This window comes from Pseudophryne corroboree, chromosome 1, assembly GCF_028390025.1.
Source record: "Pseudophryne corroboree isolate aPseCor3 chromosome 1, aPseCor3.hap2, whole genome shotgun sequence".
NCBI lineage: Eukaryota > Metazoa > Chordata > Amphibia > Anura > Myobatrachidae > Pseudophryne > Pseudophryne corroboree.
In genome coordinates this window covers 907,536,583-907,560,653 of record NC_086444.1, presented here as the reverse complement: position 1 = coordinate 907,560,653, position 24,071 = coordinate 907,536,583, and the positions used below count along the sequence as shown (strand labels likewise).

Genomic DNA, 24,071 nt, shown 5'->3' with positions numbered 1-24,071 from the left:
ATGTAGTCTGGAAACTGCAGGGGAGAGCCTTGGGAGCGTCCTTCCAGCGGAGCTGTGAGGGAAAATGGCGCCAGTGTGCTGAGGGAGATAGCCCCGCCCCTTTTCCGGCGGACTTCTCCCGCTTTTTAAATGTATATTTGGCAGGGGTATTTTACACATATATAGTCTTTAGGACTATATTATGTGGTATTTGCCAGCAAGGTACTCTTATTGCAGCCCAGGGCGCCCCCCCCCCAGCGCCCTGCACCCATCAGTGACCGGAGTGTGTGGTGTGCATGGGGAGCAATGGCGCACAGCTGCAGTGCTGTGCGCTACCTTGATGAAGACCGAAGTCTTCTGCCGCCGATTTCCAGGAACGTCTTCTTGCTTCTGGCTCTGTAAGGGGGACGGCGGCGCGGCTCCGGGACCGGACGACCGAGGCTGGGCCTGTGTTCGATCCCTCTGGAGCTAGTGGTGTCCAGTAGCCTAGAAGCCCAAGCTAGCTGCAAGCAGGTCGGTTCGCTTCTCTCCCCTTAGTCCCACGTAGCAGTGAGTCTGTTGCCAGCAGATCTCACTGAAAATAAAAAACCTAAAATATACTTTCTTTTCTAGGAGCTCAGGAGAACCCCTAGTGTGCATCCAGCTCGGCCGAGCACAAAATTCTAACTGAGGTCTGGAGGAGGGGCATAGAGGGAGGAGCCAGTGCACACCAGGTAGTCCTAAATCTTTCTTAGTTGTGCCCAGTCTCCTGCGGAGCCGCTATTCTCCATGGTCCTTACGGAGTTCCCAGCATCCACTAGGACGTCAGAGAAATAAAGATTTCCTATATAAGAACAACCAGGAGAGACCCCTATATCCTTGACAAAGAATTTCATATACTGTAATTTGAAACGCAATGGACTGAACAGAGGAGAGCACTGCATAACTGCGATTGTGGACTAAACTCTGGCGTATGACGTCACCAGAATCCGCCATGAGCACTTCCGGTTTGGCCTGTTCTGTATACGGAAGCCAGCAGAAACCGGCAAGAACACAACTGTACCTTACACCTCGATTAGGGCAAGTTAGGGAATCACAGCAACGAAGCCCAATTGGGCATAAGCGGACTTTGCCTGGCCAGCATTGGAACTCCTTTCTACCTCCCAAAATAAATCCGTATAAAAGGCTCCAAACATTTTCAACTTTTTTCGCTTCTTGCTTCTACCTTTTCTTCCTTAACCCTTATTTTACATTATTATTTTATTTATAACATTTGACATAAAATAAGAATTTACTTACCGATAATTCTATTTCTCATAGTCCGTAGTGGATGCTGGGACTCAGTCAGGACCATGGGGAATAGCGGGCTCCGCAGGAGACAGGGCACATCTAAATAAAGCTTTTAGGATCACATGGTGCGTACTGGCTCCTCCCCCTATGACCCTCCTCCAAGCCTCAGTTAGGTACTGTGCCCGGACGAGCGTACACAATAAGGAAGGATCTTGAATCCCGGGTAAGACTCGTACCAGCCACACCAATCACACCGTACAACTTGTGATCTGAACCCAGTTAACAGTATGATAACAACAAATGAAGTAGCCTCTGAAAAGATGGCTCACAACAATAGTAATAACCCGATTTTTGTAACAATAACTATGTACAAACATTGCAGACAATCCGCACTTGGGATGGGCGCCCAGCATCCACTACGGACTATGAGAAATAGAATTATCGGTAAGTAAATTCTTATTTTCTCTAACGTCCTAGTGGATGCTGGGACTCCGTCAGGACCATGGGGATTATACCAAAGCTCCCAAACGGGCGGGAGAGTGCGGATGACTCTGCAGCACCGAATGAGAGAACTCCAGGTCCTCCTTAGCCAGAGTATCAAATTTGTAAAATTTTACAAACGTGTTCTCCCCTGACCACGTAGCTGCTCGGCAAAGTTGTAATGCCGAGACCCCTCGGGCAGCCGCCCAAGATGAGCCCACTTTCCTTGTGGAGTGGGCCTTTACAGATTTAGGCTGTGGCAGGCCTGCCACAGAATGTGCAAATTGGATTGTGCTACAGATCCAACGTGCAATCGTCTGTTTAGACGCAGGAGCACCCATCTTGTTGGGTGCATACAATATAAACAACGAGTCAGATTTTCTGACTTCAGCTGTCCTTGAAATATATATTTTTAATGCTCTGACAACGTCCAGTAACTTGGAGTCCTCCAAGTCGCTAGTAGCCGCAGGCACCACAATAGGCTGGTTCAAGTGAAAAGCCGAAACCACCTTAGGGAGAAAATGAGGACGTGTCCGCAGTTCTGCCCTGTCCGAATGGAAAATCAGATATGGGCTTTTGTACGATAAAGCCGCCAACTCTGAAACTCTCCTGGCTGAAGCCAGGGCCAATAACATGGTTACCTTCCATGTAAGGTATTTTAAATCTACCGATTTTAGAGGCTCAAACCAATGAGATTTGAGAAAATTCAAAACTACGTTCAAATCCCACGGTGCCACTGGAGGCACCATTGGGGGTTGTATATGTAGTACACCTTTGACAAAAGTTTGTACTTCAGGAACTGACGCCAATTCCTTCTGGAAGAAGATTGATAAGGCCGAAATTTGAACTTTAATGGACCCCAATTTTAGGCCCATAGACCATCCTGCTTGCAGGAAATGTAAGAATCGACCCAATTGAAATTCTTCCGTTGGGGCCTTTTTGGCCTCACACCACGCAACATATTTTCGCCAAATGCGGTGATAATGTTGTACAGTCACTTCCTTCCTAGCCTTCATCAAGGTAGGAATAACTTCCTCTGGAATGCCCTTTTCTTTTAGAATCCGGCGTTCAACCGCCATGCCGTCAAACGCAGACGCGGTAAGTCTTGGAACATACAAGGTCCCTGCTGAAGCAGATCCCTTCTTAGAGGTAGAGGCCACGGATCCTCCGTGAGCATCTCTTGAAGTTCCGGATACCAAGTTCTTCTTGGCCAGTCCGGAGCCACTAGTATTGTTCTTACTCCCCTTTTCCGTATAATTCTCAGTACCTTTGGTATGAGAGGCAGAGGAGGGAACACATACACTGACTGGTACACCCACGGTGTTACCAGAGCGTCCACAGCTATTGCCTGAGGGTCTCTTGACCTGGCGCAATATCTGTCCAATTTTTTGTTGAGGCGAGACGCCATCATGTCCACCTTTGGTTTTTCCCAACGGTTCACAATCATGTGGAAGACTTCTGGATGGAGTCCCCACTCTCCCGGGTGAAGGTCGTGTCTGCTGAGGAAATCTGCTTCCCAGTTGTCCACTCCCGGGATGAACACTGCTGACAGTGCTATGACATGATTTTCCGCCCAGCGCAGAATCCTTGCCGCTTCTGTCATTGCTCTTCTGCTTCTCGTGCCACCTTGTCGGTTTACGTGGGCGACTGCCGTGATGTTGTCCGACTGGATCAACACCGGCTGACCCTGAAGCAGCGGTTTTGCCAGGCTTAGAGCATTGTAGATCGCTCTTAGCTCCAGTATATTTATGTGAAGGGACGTCTCCAGGTTTGACCACACGCCCTGGAAGTTCCTTCCCTGTGTGACTGCTCCCCAGCCTCGTAGGCTGGCATCCGTAGTCACCAGGACCCAGTCCTGTATGCCGAATCTGCGGCCCTCTAACAGATGGGCACTCTGCAACCACCACAGGAGAGACAACCTTGTTCTTGGTGACAGTGTTATCCGCTGATGCATGTGCAGATGCGATCCGGACCATTTGTCCAGCAGATCCCACTGAAATGTTCGTGCATGGAATCTGCCAAATGGAATTGCTTCGTAAGAAGCCACCATCTTTCCCAGGACTCTTGTGCATTGATGTACTGACAGTTCCTGGTTTTAGGAGGTTCCTGACAAGTTCGGATAACTCCCTTGCTTTCTCCTCCGGGAGAAACACCTTTTTCTGAACCGTGTCCAGAATCATTCCCAGGAACAGCAGACGTGTTGTCGGGGTCAATTGAGATTTTGGAAGATTCAGAATCCACCCGTGTTGCTGAAGCACTACCTGGGTTAGTGCTACACCGACTTCCAGCTGTTCTCTGGACTTTGCCCTTATCAGGAGATCGTCCAAGTAAGGGAAAATTAATACGCCTCTTCTTCGTAGAAGAACCATCATTTCGGTCATTACCTTGGTAAAGACCCGAGGAGCCGTGGACAAACCAAACGGCAGCGTTTGAAACTGATAATGACAGTCTTGTATCACGAACCTGAGATACCCTTGGTGTGAGGGGTAAATTGGGACATGCAGATAAGCATCTTTTATGTCCAGGGACACCATGAAGTCCCCTTCCTCCAGATTCGCTATCACTGCTCTGAGTGACTCCATCTTGAACTTGAATTTCTGTATGTACAGGTTCAAGGATTTCAGGTTTAGAATAGGTCTTACCGAACCGTCTGGCTTCGGTACCACAAATAGTGTGGAATAATACCCCTTTCCCTGTTGTAGGAGGGGTACCTTGACTATCACCTGCTGAGAATACAGCTTGTGAATGGCTTCCAATACCGACGTCCTTTCTGAGGGAGACGTTGGTAAAGCAGACTTTAGGAACCGGCGAGGGGGAGACCTTTCGAACTCCAACATGTAACCCTGAGATATTATCTGCAGGATCCACGGGTCCACTTGTGAGCGAGCCCACTGATTGCTGAAAATCTTGAGTCGACCCCCCACCGCTCCTGAGTCCGCTTGTAAAGCCCCAGCGTCATGCTGATGGCTTTGTAGAACCCGGGGCGGGCTTCTGGTCCTGGGCAGGGGCTGCTTGCTGCCCTCTCTTACCCTTTCCTCTGCTTCGCGGCAGATAAGACTGTCCTTTTGGTCGCTTGTTTTTATAGGAGCGAAAGGACTGCGGCTGAAAAGACGGTGTCTTTTTCTGTTGGGAGGGGGTCTGAGGTAAAAAAGTGGATTTGCCGGCAGTTGCCGTGGCCACCAGGTCCGAAAGACCGACCCCAAATAATTCCTCTCCTTTATATGGCAATACTTCCATATGCCTTTTGGAATCCGCATCACCTGACCACTGTCGCGTCCATAAACTTCTTCTGGCAGATATGGACATCGCGCTTACCCTTGATGCTAGAGTACAAATATCCCTCTGAGCATCTCGCATATAAAGAAACGCATCCTTTAATTGCTCTAGAGTCAATAAAATACTGTCCCTATCCAGGGTATCAATATTTTCAGTCAGGGAATCCAACCACACTACCCCAGCACTGCACATCCAGGCTGAGGCTATTGCCGGTCGCAGTATAACACCAGTATGTGTGTATATACTCTTCAGTGTAGTTTCCAGCCTCCTATCTGCTGGATCCTTGAGGGCGGCCGTATCAGGAGACGGCAACGCCACTTGCTTTGATAAACGTGTGAGCGCCTTATCCACCCTAGGGGGTGTTTTCCAGCGCGCCCTAACCTCTGGTGGGAAAGGGTATAATGCCAATAACTTCTTGGAAATTAGCAGTTTTCTATCTGGGTTAACCCACGCTTCATCACACACGTCATTCAATTCCTCTGATTCTGGAAAAGCTACAGGTAGTTTTTTCACCCCCCACATAATACCCCTTTTTGAGGTACCAGCAGTATCAGAGATCTGCAAAGCCTCCTTCATTGCCGTGATTATATAACGTGTGGCCCTATTGGAAAATACGTTTGTTTCTTCACCGTCGACACTAGATTCATCTGTGTCGGTACCCGTGTCGACTGACTGAGGTAAGGGACGTTTTACAGCCCCTGACGGTGTCTGAGACGCCTGAGCCGGTACTAACTGGTTTTCCGGCCGTCTCATTTCGTCAACTGACTTTTGTAATGTGCTAACATTATCACGTAATTCCATAACTAAAGCCATCCATTCCGGTGTCGACTCCCTAGGGGGTGACATCACCATTACCGGCAATTGCTCTGCCTCCACACCAACATCGTCCTCATACATGTCGACACACACGTACCGACACACAGCAGCCACACAGGGAATGCTCTAATCGAAGACAGGACCCTCTTAGCCCTTTGGGGAGACAGAGGGAGAGTTTGCCAGCACACACCAAAAGCGCTATAAATGTATATAAACAACCCTAGAAGGTGTTGTTTTTGATATAGGCGCTTTTAATATATCAATATCGCCAAATTATGCCCCCCTTCTCTTTGTTACCCTGTTTCTGTAGTGCAGTGCAGGGGAGAATCCTGGGAGCCTTCCTCACCAGCGGAGCTGAGCAGGAAAATGGCGCTGAGTGCTGAGGAGAATAAGCTCCGCCCCTTTTTCGGCGGGCTTTTCTCCCGGGTTTTAAGAAAACTGGCCTGGGTTAAATACATACATATAGCTTTAATGGCTATATGTGATGTATTTTTCGCCACTAAAGGTATTTAATATTGCTGCCCAGGGCGCCCCCAGCAGCGCCCTGCACCCTCCGTGACTGAATCAGTGAGACGTGTAGCAACAATGGCGCACAGCTGCAGTGCTGTGCGCTACCTTCATGAAGACTGAGGAGTCTTCTGCCGCCTGCTTTCCGGACCTCCGATCTTCAGCGTCTGTAAGGGGGGTCGGCGGCGCGGCTCCGGGACGAACCCCAGGATGACCTGTGTTCCGACTCCCTCTGGAGCTAAGTGTCCAGTAGCCTAAGACTCCAATCCATCCTGCACGCAGGTGAGTTGGAAATCTCTCCCCTAAGTCCCTCGATGCAGTGATCCTGTTGCCAGCAGGATTCACTGAGATTTAAACCTAAAAAAACTTTGTCTAAGCAGCTCTTTAGGAGAGCCACCTAGATTGCACCCTTCTCGGACGGGCACAAAAACCTAACTGAGGCTTGGAGGAGGGTCATAGGGGGAGGAGCCAGTACGCACCATGTGATCCTAAAAGCTTTATTTAGATGTGCCCTGTCTCCTGCGGAGCCCGCTATTCCCCATGGTCCTGACGGAGTCCCAGCATCCACTAGGACGTTAGAGAAAACTCATTTGCAACACACACACAGCAGGCACCAACGCATAGTTTCCAGCATCACTGCTGTACCTTTTCAGACTAAGAAAATTTCCTACTGAGATGTTTTAACCCTCCCATGAGCATAGCACACTACCCCTTTAAACTGTGCTACAGTAAATTGTAGGGCAAAACGAAAGTATAACACTGGCAGTAAGGTGGTAAATGAATAAATACTTTTAAATAAATAATACCTTAATAAAGAACGTCTCGCAGAAACTATACCATGAGAGTCATGAAGAATTCGCCCATCATTCTGAGAGCTCTGTCCGAAGTTAGAATCTCCTGTGCCTATAGCAACCACTTCCCAATGTTGACCATCTATAAAATAAATAAAAACCCACAGTATCATAAAATAAATGTTAAAAATGTAGCTGTTCACACTGATAAGATAATCTAAAATATACAGTATGTGTTTTCAGCTTTGAAATAATCAAAAAATTATTGTAATTTCAATAAGTACTTGCACAGTGCATCCGAAAAGATTGCTTCACTTGTTTTTCTCTTCTTTTTTCTGTGTCAATATGTACTTGCACAAAATGGAACAGCTATTTTCATGACTACAAGAGGACAGGTCCAGCCTGACATGGAGAAGTTTGCACTGGTGTGAGTTCAACAGCTACAGTATATTATTTGCTTATTCATGACTTGGTGTTTACATACACACTGCTCTGGCGACTGCTGAGCGTCACAACTCACTGGAGCATCACAAGTTGGTGTCTTGTAGTATGCAGAGGTTTGCAGCCATGGTCCAGGGGTTGTGCTGTCTTAGTGGCTGAGGCGTGCATGGTCTTGGGCTTGGCCCCGGTCTCATAGGTACAGGTCACAGCAGTTCGCTGCCATAGCATTCAGGTGCTACGGTACACTGCTGGACGTGTCAGTGTTACATCGGCCTCCCACTTCCACCGCTGATGCAATCACCTGGATTTCAGTTTCCTTGAACAGTGTCAGTTGTACCACTGATTGGAAACTCTCCTCTCATAAATATTTATTGCTTTAAGTCTGTCCTATTTTCCTAAATAAATAAATGGAATTCATGGTCTTTCTGTTTTGGTTGCTTTTACTATTGTGCATCTATACATCAAATGGCTCTCTCAGGGTTAATTTTAAACATACAGCAGTTCCTTTCCAGACACGTGTTTTTGCATGTTTACTTTAAGGTTATGTCTCTCTTACCTGGTATCCATTGCTTTATCTATTATTTATTGCTTAGGACAGACTATTTCACCTCTTACCTTGCTCTGTTTTCTCAGAGGAGTTATTATTTCTGGAGAGCTGCATGTCATTTTCTTATCTTGCTCCTGCCAGCCTACAGATGTCCATTTTTTCTTGTATACAGTATAAATGGTAAGTCCTGATAGCAGGTGGGGTATGGGATAAAGCACAGGTTCTCAAACTCTGTCCTCAGGACCCCACACAATGCATGTTTTGCAGGTCTCCTCACAGAATCACAAGTGAAATAATTAGCTTACCTGTGGACCTTTTAAAATGTGTCAGAGAGTAATTAATACCTGTTCACCTGCTGGGTTACCTGCAAAACATGCACTGTGTGGGGTCCTCAGGACCGAGTTTAAGAACCTGTGGGCTAGAGTAAGGGGATGTTTCTTTGATTGAGTTTTGGGTAAGTGGCTGTTTTTCTTTTGGAATCCAGGTTTCACTGAGTTGGTGATTGGTAAACAGAATGGTTTCTGGATTTGCGCTGTTTGTTTTCTTTTTTTTTATAGTCAAGTGGTCGTCCTATGGATACTCTGCTCTTGGACAGGAATGGGAAACCCCTTATTGCCACGGGTTCACTACGGTATGCCGGCGGTCGGGATCCCGGCGACCAGCATACCGGCGCCGGGAGCCGGACCGCCGGCTTACCGACAGTGTGGCGAGCGCAAATGAGCCCCTTGCGGGCTCGCCGCGCCACGCTATTTGATTCTCCCTCCAGGGGGGTCGTGGACCCCCACGAGGGAGAATAAGTGTCGGTATGCTGGCTGTCGGGATCCCGTCAGTCGGCATACTGAAGACCACCCACTGCCACGCCCATGTCTAGAACAACAGTTGAATTTCTTAAGTTGAATGGCTGGAGTTTTTAATAACAAAGTTAAATGTTTTTTTGTATGTGGGCAACTTAATATATCTGATATAACTTGCTTAATAGAGACGCACTCTGTAGGAAGTCCTCTCCCTTAAAAAACAAAAAACCACACAACAAAAACAGCAGCTAAACTGGGCATATCATGCGACCCATACTTTCTGTTCTGTGGCACTGTCCATTTCTTATTCATAAAACCAAGTGTTTTGCACTGGACAATGTCCTGATTGGCCTCTGGAGGAGAAAAATAAGAATTTACTTACCGATAATTCTATTTCTCGGAGTCCGTAGTGGATGCTGGGGTTCCTGAAAGGACCATGGGGAATAGCGGCTCCGCAGGAGACAGGGCACAAAAAGTAAAGCTTTAGGATCAGGTGGTGTGCACTGGCTCCTCCCCCTATGACCCTCCTCCAAGCCAGTTAGATACTGTGCCCGGACGAGCGTACATAATAAGGAAGGATTTTGAATCCCGGGTAAGACTCATACCAACCACACCAATCACACTGTACAACCTGTGATCTGAACCCAGTTAACAGTATGATAACAGCGGAGCCTCTGAAAAGATGGCTCACAACAATAATAACCCGATTTTTGTAACTATGTACAAGTATTGCAGATAATCCGCACTTGGGATGGGCGCCCAGCATCCACTACGGACTCCGAGAAATAGAATTATCGGTAAGTAAATTCTTATTTTCTCTATCGTCCTAGTGGATGCTGGGGTTCCTGAAAGGACCATGGGGATAATATCAAAGCTCCCAAACGGGCGGGAGAGTGCGGATGACTCTGCAGCACCGAATGAGAGAACTCCAGGTCCTCCTTAGTCAGGGTATCAAATTTGTAGGATTTTACAAACGTGTTTGCCCCTGACTAAATAACCGCTCGGCAAAGTTGTAAAAGCCGAGACCCCTCGGGCAGCCGCCCAAGATGAGCCCACCTTCCTTGTGGAATGGGCATTTACATATTTTGGCTGTGGCAGGCCTGCCACAGAATGTGCAAGCTGAATTGTATTACACATCCAACTAGCAATAGTCTGCTTAGAAGCAAGAGCACCCAGTTTGTTGGGTGCATACAGGATAACAGCAAGTCAGTTTTCCTGACTCCAGCCGTCCTGGAACATATTTTCAGGGCCCTGACAACATCTAGCAACTTGGAGTCCTCCAAGTCCCTAGTAGGTGCAAGGCACCACAATAAGCTGGTTCAGGTGAAACACTGACACCACCTTAGGGAGAGAACTGGGGACGAGTCCGCAGCTCTGCCCTGTCCAAATGGACAAACAGATATGGGCTTTTTTGAGAAAAAACCACCAATTTGACACTCGCCTGGTCCAGGCCAGGGCCAAGAGCATGGTCACTTTTCATGTGAGATGCTTCAAATCCACAGATTTGACTGGTTTTAAACCAATGTGATTTGAGGAATCCCAGAACTACGTTGAGATCCCACAGTGCCACTGGAGGCACAAAAGGGGGTTGTATATGCAATACTCCCTTGACAAACTTCTGGACTTCAGGAACTGAAGCCAATTCTTTCTGGAAGAAAATCGACAGGGCCGAAATTTGAACCTTAATGGACCCCAATTTGAGGCCCATAGACACTCCTGTTTGCAGGAAATGCAGGAAACGACCGAGTTGAAATTTCTTTGTGGGGCCTTCCTGGCCTCACACCACGCAACATATTTTCGCCACATGTGGTGATAATGTTGTGCGGTCACCTCCTTTCTGGCTTTGACCAGGGTAGGAATGACCTCTTCCGGAATGCCTTTTTCCCTTAGGATCCGGCGTTCCACCGCCATGCCGACAAACGCAGCTGCGGTAAGTCTTGGAACAGACATGGTACTTGCTGAAGCAAGTCCCTTCTTAGCGGCAGAGGCCATAAGACCTCTGTAAGCATCTCTTGAAGTTCCGGGTACCAAGTCCTTCTTGGCCAATCCGGAGCCATGAGTATAGTTCTTACTCCTCTACGTCTTATAATTCTCAGCACCTTAGGTATGAGAAGCAGAGGAGGGAACACATACACCGACTGGTACACCCACGGTGTTACCAGAACGTCCACAGCTATTGCCTGAGGGTCTCTTGACCTGGCGCAATACCTGTCCCGTTTTTTGTTCAGACGGGACGCCATCATGTCCACCTTTGGTATTTCCCAACGGTTTACAATCATGTGGAAAAAACTTCCCGATGAAGTTTCCACTCTCCCGGGTGGAGGTCGTGCCTGCTGAGGAAGTCTGCTTCCCAGTTTCCATTCCCGGGATGAAACACTGCTGACAGTGCTATCACATGATTTTCCGCCGAGCGAAAAGTCCTTGCAGTTTTTGCCATTGCCCTCCTGCTTCTTGTGTCGCCCTGTCTGTTTACGTGGGCGACTGCCGTGATGTTTTTCCCACTGGATCAATACCGGCTGACCTTGAAGCAGAGGTCTTGCTAAGCTTAGAGCATTATAAATTTACCCTTAGCTCCAGTATATTTATGTGGAGAAAAGTCTCCAGACTTGATCACACTCCCTGGAAATTTTTTCCTTGTGTGACTGCTCCCCAGCCTCTCGGGCTGGGCTCCGTGGTCACCAGCATCCAATCCTGAATGCCGAATCTGCGGCCCTCTAGAAGATGAGCACTCTATAACCACCACAGGAGAGACACCCTTGTCCTTGGATATAGGGTTATCCGCTGATGCATCTGAAGATGCGATCCGGACCATTTGTCCAGCAGATCCCACTGAAAAGTTCTTGCGTGAAATCTGCCGAATGGAATTTCTTCGTAGGAAGCCACCATTTTTACCAGGACCCTTGTGCAATGATGCACTGTTTTTAGGAGGTTCCTGACTAGCTCGGATAACTCCCTGGCTTTCTCTTCCAGGAGAAACACCTTTTTCTGGACTGTGTCCAGAATCATCCCTAGGCACAGCAGACGTGTCGTCGGGATCAGCTGCGATTTTGGAATATTTAGAATCCACCCGTGCTGTTGTAGCAGTATCCGAGATAGTGCTACTCCGACCTCCAACTGTTCCCTGGACTATGCCCTTATCAGGAGATCGTCCAAGTAAGGGATAATTAAGACGCCTTTTCTTCGAAGAAGAATCATCATTTCGGCCATTACCTTGGTAAAGACCCGGGGTGCCATGGACAATCCAAACGGCAGCGTCTGAAACTGATAGTGACAGTTCTGCACCACGAACCTGAGGTACCCTTAGTGAGAAGGGCAAATTTGGGACATAGAGGTAAGCATCCCTGATGTCCCGGGACACTATATAGTCCCCTTCTTCCTGGTTCGTTATCACTGCTCTGAGTGACTCCATCTTGATTTGAACCTTTGTAAGTGTTCAAAAAAATTTTTAGAATAAGTCTCACCTAGCCTTCTGGCTTCAGTACCACAATATAGTGTGGAATAATACCCCTTTTCTTGTAGTAGGAGGGGTAATTTAATTATCACCTGCTGGGAATACAGCTTGTGAATTTTTTCCCATACTGCCTCCTTGTCGGAGGGAGACCTTGGTAAAGCAGACTTCAGGAGCCTGCAAAGGGGAAACGTCTCGACCTTCCAATCTGTACCCCTGGGATACTACTTGTAGGATCCAGGGGTCCTGTACGGTCTCAGCGCCATGCTGAGAACTTGTCAGAAGCGGTGGAACGCTTCTGTTCCTGGGAATGGGCTGCCTGCTGCAGTCTTCTTCCCTTTCCTCTATCCCTGGGCAGATATGATCTTATAGGGACGAAAGGACTGAGGCTGAAAAGACGGTGTCTTTTTCTGCAGAGATGTGACTTAGGGTAAAAACGGCGGATTTTCCAGCAGTTGCCGTGGCCACCAGGTCCGATGGACCGACCCCAAATAACTCCTCTTCCTGTATACGGCAATACACCTTTGTGCCGTTTGGAATCTGCATCACCTGACCACTGTCGTGTCCATAACATCTTCTGGCAGATATGGACATCGCATTTACTCTTGATGCCAGAGTGCAAATATCCCTCTGTGCATCTCGCATATATAGAAATGCATCCTTTAAATGCTCTATAGTCAATAAAATACTGTCCCTGTCAAGGGTATCAATATTTTTAGTCAGGGAATCCGACCAAGCCACCCCAGCTCTGCACATCCAGGCTGAGGCGATCGCTGGTCGCAGTATAACACCAGTATGTGTGTATATACTTTTTATGATATTTTCCAGCCTCCTGTCAGCTGGTCCTTGAGGACGGCCCTATCTATAGACGGTACCGCCACTTGTTTTGATAAGCGTGTGAGCGCCTTATCCACCCTAAGGGGTGTTTCCCAACGCGCCCTAACTTCTGGCGGGAAAGGGTATACCGCCCATAATTTTCTATCGGGGGGAACCCACGCATCATCACACACTTTATTTAATTTATCTGATTCAGGAAAAACTACGGTAGTTTTTTCACATCCCACATAATACCCTCTTTTGTGGTACTTGTAGTATCAGAAATATGTAACACCTCCTTCATTGCCTTTAACGTGTGGCCCTAATAAGGAATACGTTTGTTTATTCACCGTCGACACTGGATTCAGTGTCCCTGTCTGTGTCTGTGTCGACCGACTAAAGTAAACGGGCGTTTTAAAACCCCTGACGGTGTTTTTGAGACGTCTGGACCGGTACTAATTGTTTGTCGGCCGTCTCATGTCGTCAACCGACCTTGCAGCGTGTTGACATTATCACGTAATTCCCTACATAAGCCATCCATTCCGGTGTCGACTCCCTAGAGAGTGACATCACCATTACAGGCAAATGCTCCGCCTCCTCACCAACATCGTCCTCATACATGTCGACACACACGTACCGACACACAGCACACACACAGGGAATGCTCTGATAGAGGACAGGACCCACTAGCCCTTTGGAGAGACAGAGGGAGAGTTTGCCAGCACACACCAAAAACGCTATAATTATATAGGGACAACCTTATATAAGTGTTTTCCCTTATAGCATCTTTTTTTATATATTTCTAACGCCAAATTAGTGCCCCCCCCTCTCTGTTTTAACCCTGTTTCTGTAGTGCAGTGCAGGGGAGAGCCTGGGAGCCTTCCCTCCAGCCTTTCTGTGAGGGAAAATGGCGCTGTGTGCTGAGGAGATAGGCCCCGCCCCTTTTTCGGCGGCCTCGTCTCCCGCTCTTAACGGATTCTGGCAGGGGTTAAATATCTCCATATAGCCTCCGGAGGCTATATGTGAGGTATTTTTAGCCAAAATAGGTATTCATTTGCCTCCCAGGGCGCCCCCCTCCCAGCGCCCTGCACCCTCAGTGACTGCCGTGTGAAGTGTGCTGAGAGGAAAATGGCGCACAGCTGCAGTGCTGTGCGCTACCTTTAGAAGACTGAGGAGTCTTCTGCCGCCGATTCTGGACCTCTTCTTACTTCAGCATCTGCAAGGGGGCCGGCGGCAAGGCTCCGGTGACCATCCAGGCTGTACCTGTGATCGTCCCTCTGGAGCTGATGTCCAGTAGCCAAGAAGCCAATCCATCCTGCACGCAGGTGAGTTCACTTCTTCTCCCCTAAGTCCCTCGTTGCAGTGATCCTGTTGCCAGCAGGACTCACTGTAAAATAAAAAACCTAAGCTAAACTTTTCTAAGCAGCTCTTTAGGAGAGCCACCTAGATTGCACCCTTCTCGGCCGGGCACAAAAATCTAACTGGCTTGGAGGAGGGTCATAGGGGGAGGAGCCAGTGCACACCACCTGATCCTAAAGCTTTACTTTTTGTGCCCTGTCTCCTGCGGAGCCACTATTCCCCATGGTCCTTTCAGGAACCCCAGCATCCACTAGGACGATAGAGAAAGGAGATTTATGGTAGACTTACCATTGTTAAATCTCTTTCTGCCAGGTACATTAGTTCCACCGGGAAACATTGGGGTGTAGAGATGGATCTTGATCAAGGCAGCAACAGGCTAAAGCTTTAGACTGTCCCAGGATGGATTGGGGCCTACTCTATAACCCCGACTCCAGGCAATGTGAGCTCAGTTTCGTTAACCAGTCCAACGCAGGAGCAGGTAAAAGAGAAGGTAGATGTTAGTCACATAGAACCACGTTCTCATGATAGGAGAAGGGACTAGCGGCTAATGCCATACAAATCCATAGAAGCTAGGTGTGTCAGGGTGGGCGCCCTGTGGAACCAATGTACCTCGCAGAAAGATTTAACAATGGTAAGTCTACCATAAATCTCCTTTTCTGCAGCGGGGTACATTGATTTCCAAAAGGAAACATCGGGGATGTCCTAAAGCAGTTCCTCATGGGAGGGGGACGTAACGTAGCAGGTATGAGAACCCGGCGTCCAAAGGAAGCATCCTGGGAGGCGGAAGTATCGAAGGCATAGAACCTAATTAACGTGTTCACCGAAGACCACTTAGCCCCCTTGCACAATTGTTCATCCTGAACAAGTAGAGCAATGGGTAATTACCACGAGCCGGTGAGAACCGATAAATCAGTTCTATAAGCATATGAACATCAGGCTTTCCAGCTGCAGCATGGGGAGTTCTCTGGTGTCAATCAGCCTTCCAGGTCTGGCATTGATCGTACCACATCCTCCTTTAGTCAGGTCAGTCCACAGGGGCACCCACGCGTTCCGACACTGCCTGGGACTTTCTCAAGGTCAGCTCCTCTGAATCTTCAGGCAACCCTCTACATGCTTGTCTGTCGGTTCCTTCAGTGAGGTGACAGTGGTAAAAGGCAGAGTAGATGACACCACGAGACGGTTGACATGGGAATCCACCGGTGGTGAATTTTCCCACTTGTTACACAACTCAGAAGGGAGAGGATAACGAGCTACCATCTTTTTAGACGGGGAGAATTTCTTTCCTGGCGAAAACCAGGGTTCGTGACATATGTCCACTAAATGGTCAGAATGCAGTAATATTTTAGTTACCTTCTGACGTTTAAACTAATCAGGTTTCTTAGAGACAGTAGTGGGATCCACATCATAATCTATTTGTAGGATTTGCTTAATAGCAACCACTAGGTCAGGGACATCAACCTGAGTTGTAGATTCCTAGTCAGAAGCAGCTGTATCAGTGTCTGACGGGTCAGTATACTCCCCATCCTCATCAGAAGAATCTTCCGAGAGATTAGTGGATTTTGAGGAGAAAGTGGCCCACGAAGTTGCCCCCTTGACACCAGAGTGATTTGGGGTAGGTTTATGTCTAAACTAAGACTGATTCAATTGCTGCAACTGGGTAGACAAATTATCCGCCCAAGGTGGATTTACCATAGGGACGATATGTGGCTGCAATGGCACAGGAGGTTCCATAGGGGGCGTAAGGCATGTCACAAGCGTATTGAGCATAGTTGAGAAAGCTGCCCAAGGTGGCTCCTGATTGGTTACAGGAGCTGCGGACTGACTGGGAGATGTATGACACATATTACACAGACCATCATACAAAGCTTCCCCCTCAGGCAAATCCCTGGCGCATGCGCTGCATGATACAGGAGCATCTGTGGATTTCCCGTCCTTTATGTTAGACATTTAGAGTAAGATACAGCCAGACAGTGTACACTACCTGCGAATAAATCCCGTAGTATGTGACAGCGTACACAGTACACAACACCAGCGTCTAAATCCAGTACTGTATGACTGCGTACACAATACACAACACCAGCGAATAAGGAGATTTATGGTAAGAACTTGCCGTTGTTAAATCTTTTTCTGCGAGGTACACTAGGCTCCACAGGGAATAACATCGGGGTGTAGAATAGGATCTTGATCCGAGACACCAACAGACTAAAAGCTTTGACTGTTCCCAGGTAGCATAGCGCCGCCTCCTCTATAACCCCGCCTCCGTGCACAGGAGCTCAGTTTTGTTAACCAGTCCAATGCAGTAGCAGGTAAGAGAGACGACAACCGTTAGTAGCCACGTACACCACATTCTCACGACAGGAGAAGGTATCAGCGGCTAATGCCATACAAATCCAAAGAAGCTAAGTGCGTCAGGGTGGGCGCCCTGTGGAACACAGGGTACCTCACAGAAAGACATTTAAAAACAGTAAATTCTTACCATAAATCTCATTTTCTGCAGCGGGGTACACTGGGTTCCACAGGGAATAACATCGGGGATGTCCTAAAGCAGTTCCTCATGGGAGGGGACGCACTGTAGCGGGCACAAGAACCCGGCGTCCAAAGGAAGCATCCTGGGAGGCGAATGTATTAAAGGCATAGAACCTTAAGAACGTGTTCACTGAGGACCACGTAGCCGCCTTGCACAATTAATCAAGGGTCGCACCACTTCAGGCCGCCCAAGAAGGTACAACAGACTGAGTAGAATGGGCCTTGATAGTAGTAGGAGCTGGATGACCAGCCTGTACATAAGCATGTGCAATCACCATTCTAATCCATCTGGTCAGGGTCTGCTTGTGAGCAGGCCAGCCACGTTTGTGAAAACCAAACAGTACAAAGAGAGAATCAGACTTCTGAATGGGAGCCATCCTCTTCACATAGATACAGAGAGGCCGTACCACATCCAAAGACTGCTCTCTGGAAGACAATTCAGGAGAGACAAAGTCTGAACCACAATCTCCTGATTAAGGTGGAAAGAAGACACCACCTTAGGTAGGTACCCGGGAGGTGTTCTAAGAACCGCCTGGTCACAGTGAAAAATCAGATAGGGGGACCTACAAGACAAGGCACCCAAATCCGACACTCGTCTAGCAGAGGCAATAGCCAGTAGAAACACTACCTTAAGAGAAAGCCACTAAAGGTCTGCAGATTTAAGAGGCTCAAACGGAGACCCTTGCAATGCCTCCAGAACCACCGACAAGTCCCAAGGAGCCACAGGCGGGACATAAGGCGGTTGAATCCGCTACACACCCTGAGTGAACATATGCTGTAAATGTTGATTTACTTACAGGACTAAAAGCTATACTTTAAACACACTTCATACACTTTAAAATTGAGCCGCTGCGGCCGCTGTAATTAACCTTTCACCCTTATATTGTTCACAAACCTTACGTACACAAGATCGTACAGTGTACGCACTCCGCGTACGTACGCCGAAAGGGCGTAGTGACTACACAGTTTGCGTACACAGGCCTGTACGCTGTTAGCACAATGCAGCAGCCCGAGTGGCTGTTAATACACTTTAAACTTTAGCAAGGAAATGGGACACGACACCAATTGTAATTCAAAAACTATGCTGGGGTCTAACCCACCAACGGTTCTTTACTTGCAGGGGGTTACAATATAAACAGTACAATACAATAGAAAATGGCTACAGTCAATGGTACATACGTTTTGGTTTCGCCTGCGCTTCCCGTCCGGTCCTCAATCATCAAGGTTGATGATCTTCAGAGATTGAGAGAGTGACCTGGCCTGCAGCTGGCTATTTATACATTTGTCCAAAACCTAACACAATGGGAACTGTAATCTCTTTATCTATTGGACACAGGGATGGTCATTTACAGTACAGGAGAGGTCACAGGTCAGTTTGAATAGGTGGGCGATGTCTGTTCCAGGTGCACTTGCAGATGGTCTCCTCTGGGTTCCCGCCGCATATCAAGTGTACAGTAAATACAGTTAATATTTATATTATGCTCCTGCGCATAACTATTCGCAGGAGCGTGCGGTCTTCTGCAAACTAACACCGGAATATTGCTCTTAAAATACCCTACAGCTGGATACCAAACACCTCCTTATAACCTAGTTCTGTCCCCTCCTGTCCTGTAAAGGTGAATCCCTCTGTTCTTATACCATTTAAACATGTGTAACTCACTGGTGTGGTGCAGGGAGACTATGTGTACATTGTGCACTATTTGGATTAAATGTGTAATGTGTTTTTATGGCTTTTCCATGCGATTACAAACACTACCATAATTACTCATACCACGCGCTAATACGCAAGACCGCAGAAGCGACCATACGCAAATTGCGAATATGTGCATGCACGGCAGAGCAAGTACGCGCACGGAGGCCATCTGTGTGTAGTTTGTATGTGATGTGTGTACTGCAATATTTTTCGACTTCGACAATGCACATCAGGTAAGGTCGCAATTTTTCTCTGAGACCAAACCGACAAGGCAGAAATATGAACCTTGATGAAGGCCCAAGTCTAGGCCCTGCTGCAGAAAGGCCAAAAGAATGGTCGTGCTAAACTTGTAAGCATCATGATTGTTAGATGCGCACCAAGCAAAGTAAGAATTCTAGACTCTATGGTAAATCCGAGCAGAAGCCGGTTTCCGGGCCTTCAACATGGCTTGAATGACCGCCTCAGAAAATCCTTTGGCCCTCATGACGGAAGCTTCAAAAGCCACGCCGTCAAAGCCAACTGGGCTAAACCCTGATATACACAAGGGCCCTGAACGAGGAGATCTGGGCGCTGTGGAAGTAGAAGGGGACGTCTGGGCCACGCTGGGGCAATCAGAAGCAGGAGTCCTCCTTCTTGCTTGAACTTCCTTATTACCCTGGGCAGAAGTGACACCGGAGGGAACACGTAGGGCAGCCGAAAGTTCCATGGAAATTCCAGTCCATGAACGCTGCTTGAGGATCCCTTGTCCTTGCTCTGAAGACCGGAACCTTGTGATTGTGTCGAGACGCCATCAAGTCCACATCTGGAAGGCCCCACCTGTCCACGAGGAGTTGAAACACTTCTGGATGGAGGCTCCAGCGTGTATGTCATGACGAATGAGAAAGTTTGTTTCCCAGTTACAACCCCCGGAATGAATACTGCCCATATGGCTGGCAGATGGCGTTCCGCCCACTGAAGGATCCGTGATACTTCCCTCATTGCCATGCGGCTTCGAGTGCTGCCTTGATGATTTATGTACGCTACCGTGGTGGCGTTGTCCGATTGTACTTTGAAAAGCTCTTCTCAGGGCTGTTTGACCAGCCCCCCTGCTGTATGCCTGCACTGCATGGCACCAACTACAAAACTGAGCTCCTGTGCACGGAGGCGGGGTTATAGAGGAGGCGGCGCTATGCATTCTGGGAACAGTCAAAGCTTTTAGCCTGTTGGTGCCTCGGATCAAGTTCCTACTCTACACCCCAATGTCATTCCCTGTGGAACCCATTGTACCCCACAGCAGTAATATAGATACAGGCACACACAGTCACAGTGACTATGTAGATCATTATTTTAGTAAGACAATAAAACTGCACTGGACTAATATATATATATATATATAAAACAATGCGCGGTCCGAGACCGGATGTATATATCAGGACACTCAATACAATATATTCTGTCACAGGTACACTTGTTCTTAACTAAGGCTGTCTTAATATTGACATGAAGAATACTTAAGTGTCTGTAAAATCACGGCGCTGATGTACAGGCGGATTTACAGAGGAGACCTTGTCCCGCAGACCAGTCGCAGCTAATCATAGAAGATGGTGCCCATCGTCTCAGTCAGGGAGTGAGGGAGAGTGTGAAGCAGCTCCAGGGCGGGAACTCCAGCAGTAGATGGTGCCCGGAGCTGGGGGAGGGGCTACAGGTCAAGCGCCTTCTCCCCTATGCTGGTCCTCACCACCTGGTACTATGGATAAAGTGGATATTAATATATCCGACCTGTACTCCTATGCCCTGGTGGATAGAGTGGGGTCCCTGCTCTGTTACAGTGTCCACGCCAGCGTTGCAGTCCGTCTCCTTAGACTACAACCAGAACGCGATATAATGGCGGTTCCCGCTTGGGGGACCCTCTTACCTCCTCCCTTCTGTAGCAGCCACGCGAACCAGGAGAGCGTCTGCGACCGTGTGCCTAGAGCCGGAGCGTCTCTGCCGCAAGTACCCGGGAACAGAGCCATGCAACGCCGCTGGGAAGGTGACGGAGCCGCAGCACAGAATGTCACTCTGACATGTAAGTGCTGCTGCCCTTGAAGTCTTCTAAAAGCTTTTTCAGGGCTGCCCAGTGCAGCCCCCTTGTTAAGTGACCTGCTTCTGCAATCACAAACTCGAAACTGAGCTCACAGAGCCTGGAGGCGGGGTTAAGGAGGAGGCCCTAATGCCTCCTGGAACAGTCTAAAGCTTTAGCCTGTTGGTGCCTGGATCAAGATCCATCTCTACACCTCGAGGTTTCCCTGTGGAAACCAATGTACTCCGCTGCAGAAATGTAATTCTCTTAATGGCACAATAAATTATTAAAAATTCTAGACTGGCTGTGAATATACAGTACCCTCTTCCTATAGTAAGTCCTTAAAAACAAGTACTGCACGGATAGGTTTGACTCTTCTCAGGTTCTTAGTTGGCCACCCAAAAAGAGTAGTCAGACCACTTCCTAGCTAAATCTAAGTGCAAACTTCAGTGTTCAGGCCACTTTCAACAGGCTTGTGAGTACTAAAATGGTAGCTACTTTCCACCTCACTGGTGTGGAAGGAGGCTGCGGTTCCTAAAACCCTGGATTGAGATGACAAAATGAAAACCATTAGTCCTAGATATTGCTAGTTTTTGTACAGCACTAGAAAGACTTACATAAACATCTAGGTGGACCAATGACAAGGACTCCCTAGCAGCTTACATACACTTGCTATCTCCTCAGATCTCCCGTAAACCTGGAAAATGGCATTTGGCCAATTTCTTGTTCCAGGGTGGTAAAACTCTGAAATCAGATGGCACATCAATGGCTCTAGAAAAAGCACTGTTTTATATGCCAGAATGGCATATCTTCAAAAACTGCAGGAGTCTGCTAAACATTTTCAAGTCCATGTTGAAAATGTTTTGCCAAGCATTGTGTTGGCAAAGATCAAGGAAAATCGTCTGCTCCCCATACATACAGTCTTATATCTCTGCTCCCCCACAGATGCTAAAATATTAAAGACCTGTAAACTTGTTTAAATCAGAACATATCTTTTAGCCACACAGACAACACCAGTCAACATCAGTGAATTTTCGATTCTGTAGAAAAACCATCCCTCTGGGTATACATGGAACAGTTTGGGGTGGGCCTGGTGTTCCTTAGTGGAGTTAAACTGCTATGTCTCTACTCCTTTTCATTAGTATAGAGGTACTAGACAGGGGTGTCCTTCATCACCAGCACTTTTTGCACTTGCAAGCAAACATTTTGCCGGTCGACTGCGAATACACTCTGTGGGGAGTCTTCTCCCTTAAAAGCTGGGCATATCATGTGACCCATACTTTCTCTGACGTCCTAGTGGATGCTGGGACTCCGTAAGGACCATGGGGAATAGCGGCTCCGCAGGAGACAGGGCACAAAATAAAAGCTTAAGGATCAGGTGGTGTGCACTGGCTCCTCCCCCTATGACCCTCCTCCAAGCCTCAGTTAGATTTTTGTGCCCGGCCGAGAAGGGTGCAATCTAGGTGGCTCTCCTGAGCTGCTTAGAATAAAAGTTTAGTTAGGTTTTTTTATTTTCAGTGAGTCCTGCTGGCAACAGGCTCACTGCATCGTGGGACTAAGGGGAGAAGAAACGGACTCACCTGAGTGCAGAGTGGATCGGGTTTCTTAGGCTACTGGACACTAGCTCCAGAGGGACGATCACAGGTTCAGCCTGGATGGGTCACCGGAGCCGCGCCGCCGTCCCCCTTACAGAGCCAGAAGAGACGAAGAGGTCCGGTGAAATCGGCGGCAGAAGACATCCTGTCTTCAGACTAAGGTAGCGCACAGCACCGCAGCTGTGCGCCATTGCTCTCAGCACACTTCACACTCCGGTCACTGAGGGTGCAGGGCGCTGGGGGGGGAGCGCCCTGAGACGCAATATAACAGAATACCTTAGGTGGCAAAACAGAATACATCACATATAGCTCCTGGGCTATATGGATGTATTTTAATCCCCTGCCATTTTACACAAAAAAGCGGGAGATAAGGACGTCGTGAAGGGGCGGAGCCTATCTCCTCAGCACACAAGCGCCATTTTCCCTCACAGCTCCGCTGGAAGGACGGCTCCCTGACTCTCCCCTGCAGTCCTGCTTCAGAATCAGGGTAAAAAAGAGAAGGGGGGGGCACGTTTGGCAGCAAATAAATATATTAACAGCAGCTATAAGGGAGTAACACTTATATAAGGTTATCCCTGTATATATATATAGCGCTGGGTGTGTGCTGGCAGACTCTCCCTCTGTCTCTCCAAAGGGCTAAGTGGGGTCCTGTCCTCTATCAGAGCATTCCCGGTGTGTGTGCTGTGTGTCGGTACGCGTGTGTCGACATGTATGAGGAGGAAAATTATGTGGAGGCGGAGCAGTTGCCTGTGTTGGTGATGTCACCCCCTAGGGAGTCGACACCTGACTGGATGATTGTATTTAAACAATTAAGTGATAATGTCAGCAATTTGCAAAAAAACGGTTGACGACATGAGACAGCCGGCAAATCAATTAGTGCCTGTCCAGGCGTCTCAGACACCGTCAGGGGCGCTAAAACGCCCGTTACCTCAGTGGGTCGACACAGACCCTGACACAGATACTGAGTCTAGTGTCGACGGTGACGAGACAAACGTAATGTCCAGTAGGGCCACACGTTACATGATCACGGCAATGAAAGAGGCATTGAACCTTTCTGACACTACAAGTATCACAAAGAAGGGTATTATGTGGGGTGAGAAAAAACTACCAATATTTTTTCCTGAGTCAGAGGAAATAAATGAGGTGTGTGAAAAAGCGTGGGTTTTCCCCGATAAAAAAAAACAGCTAATTTCTAAGAAATTATTAGCATTATATCCTTTCCCGCCAGAGGTTAGGGCGCGTTGGGAAACACCCCCTAGGGTAGATAAGGCGCTCACACGTTTATCAAAACAAGTAGCGTTACCGTCTCCTGATACGGCTACCCTCAAAGAACCAGCTGATAGAAGGCTGGAAAATATCCTAAAAAGTATATACACACATACTGGTGTTATACTGCGACCAGCAATCGCCTCAGCCTGGATGTGCAGTGCTGGAGTCGCATGGTCGGATTCCCTGACCGAGAATATTGATACCCTGGATAGGGACAATATTTTGTTAACTATAGAACATTTAAAGGATGCATTACTATATATGCGCGATGCACAGAGGGATATTTGCACCCTGGCATCAAGAGTAAGTGCTATGTCCATCTCTGCCAGAAGAGCGTTATGGACGCGACAGTGGTCAGGGGATGCGGATTCCAAACGGCACATGGAAGTATTGCCGTATAAAGGGGAGGAGTTATTTGGGGCTG

At 48.0% G+C, this 24,071-nt stretch overlaps 1 protein-coding gene across 10 annotated transcripts in view; it reads right to left on the bottom strand.

Annotated features, from left to right (window-relative positions):
- The window catches only part of ADAD1 (adenosine deaminase domain containing 1), a 660,856-nt gene that overhangs the window by 263,103 nt on the left and 373,682 nt on the right, over positions 1 to 24,071 (bottom strand). For all 10 annotated transcript variants that reach the window (XM_063920281.1, XM_063920280.1, XM_063920279.1 and 7 more), the window contains exon 7: positions 7,134 to 7,260. In XM_063920281.1, coding sequence (XP_063776351.1) covers positions 7,134 to 7,260 — 127 coding nt within the window. The remainder of the gene's footprint in view (positions 1 to 7,133; positions 7,261 to 24,071) is intronic.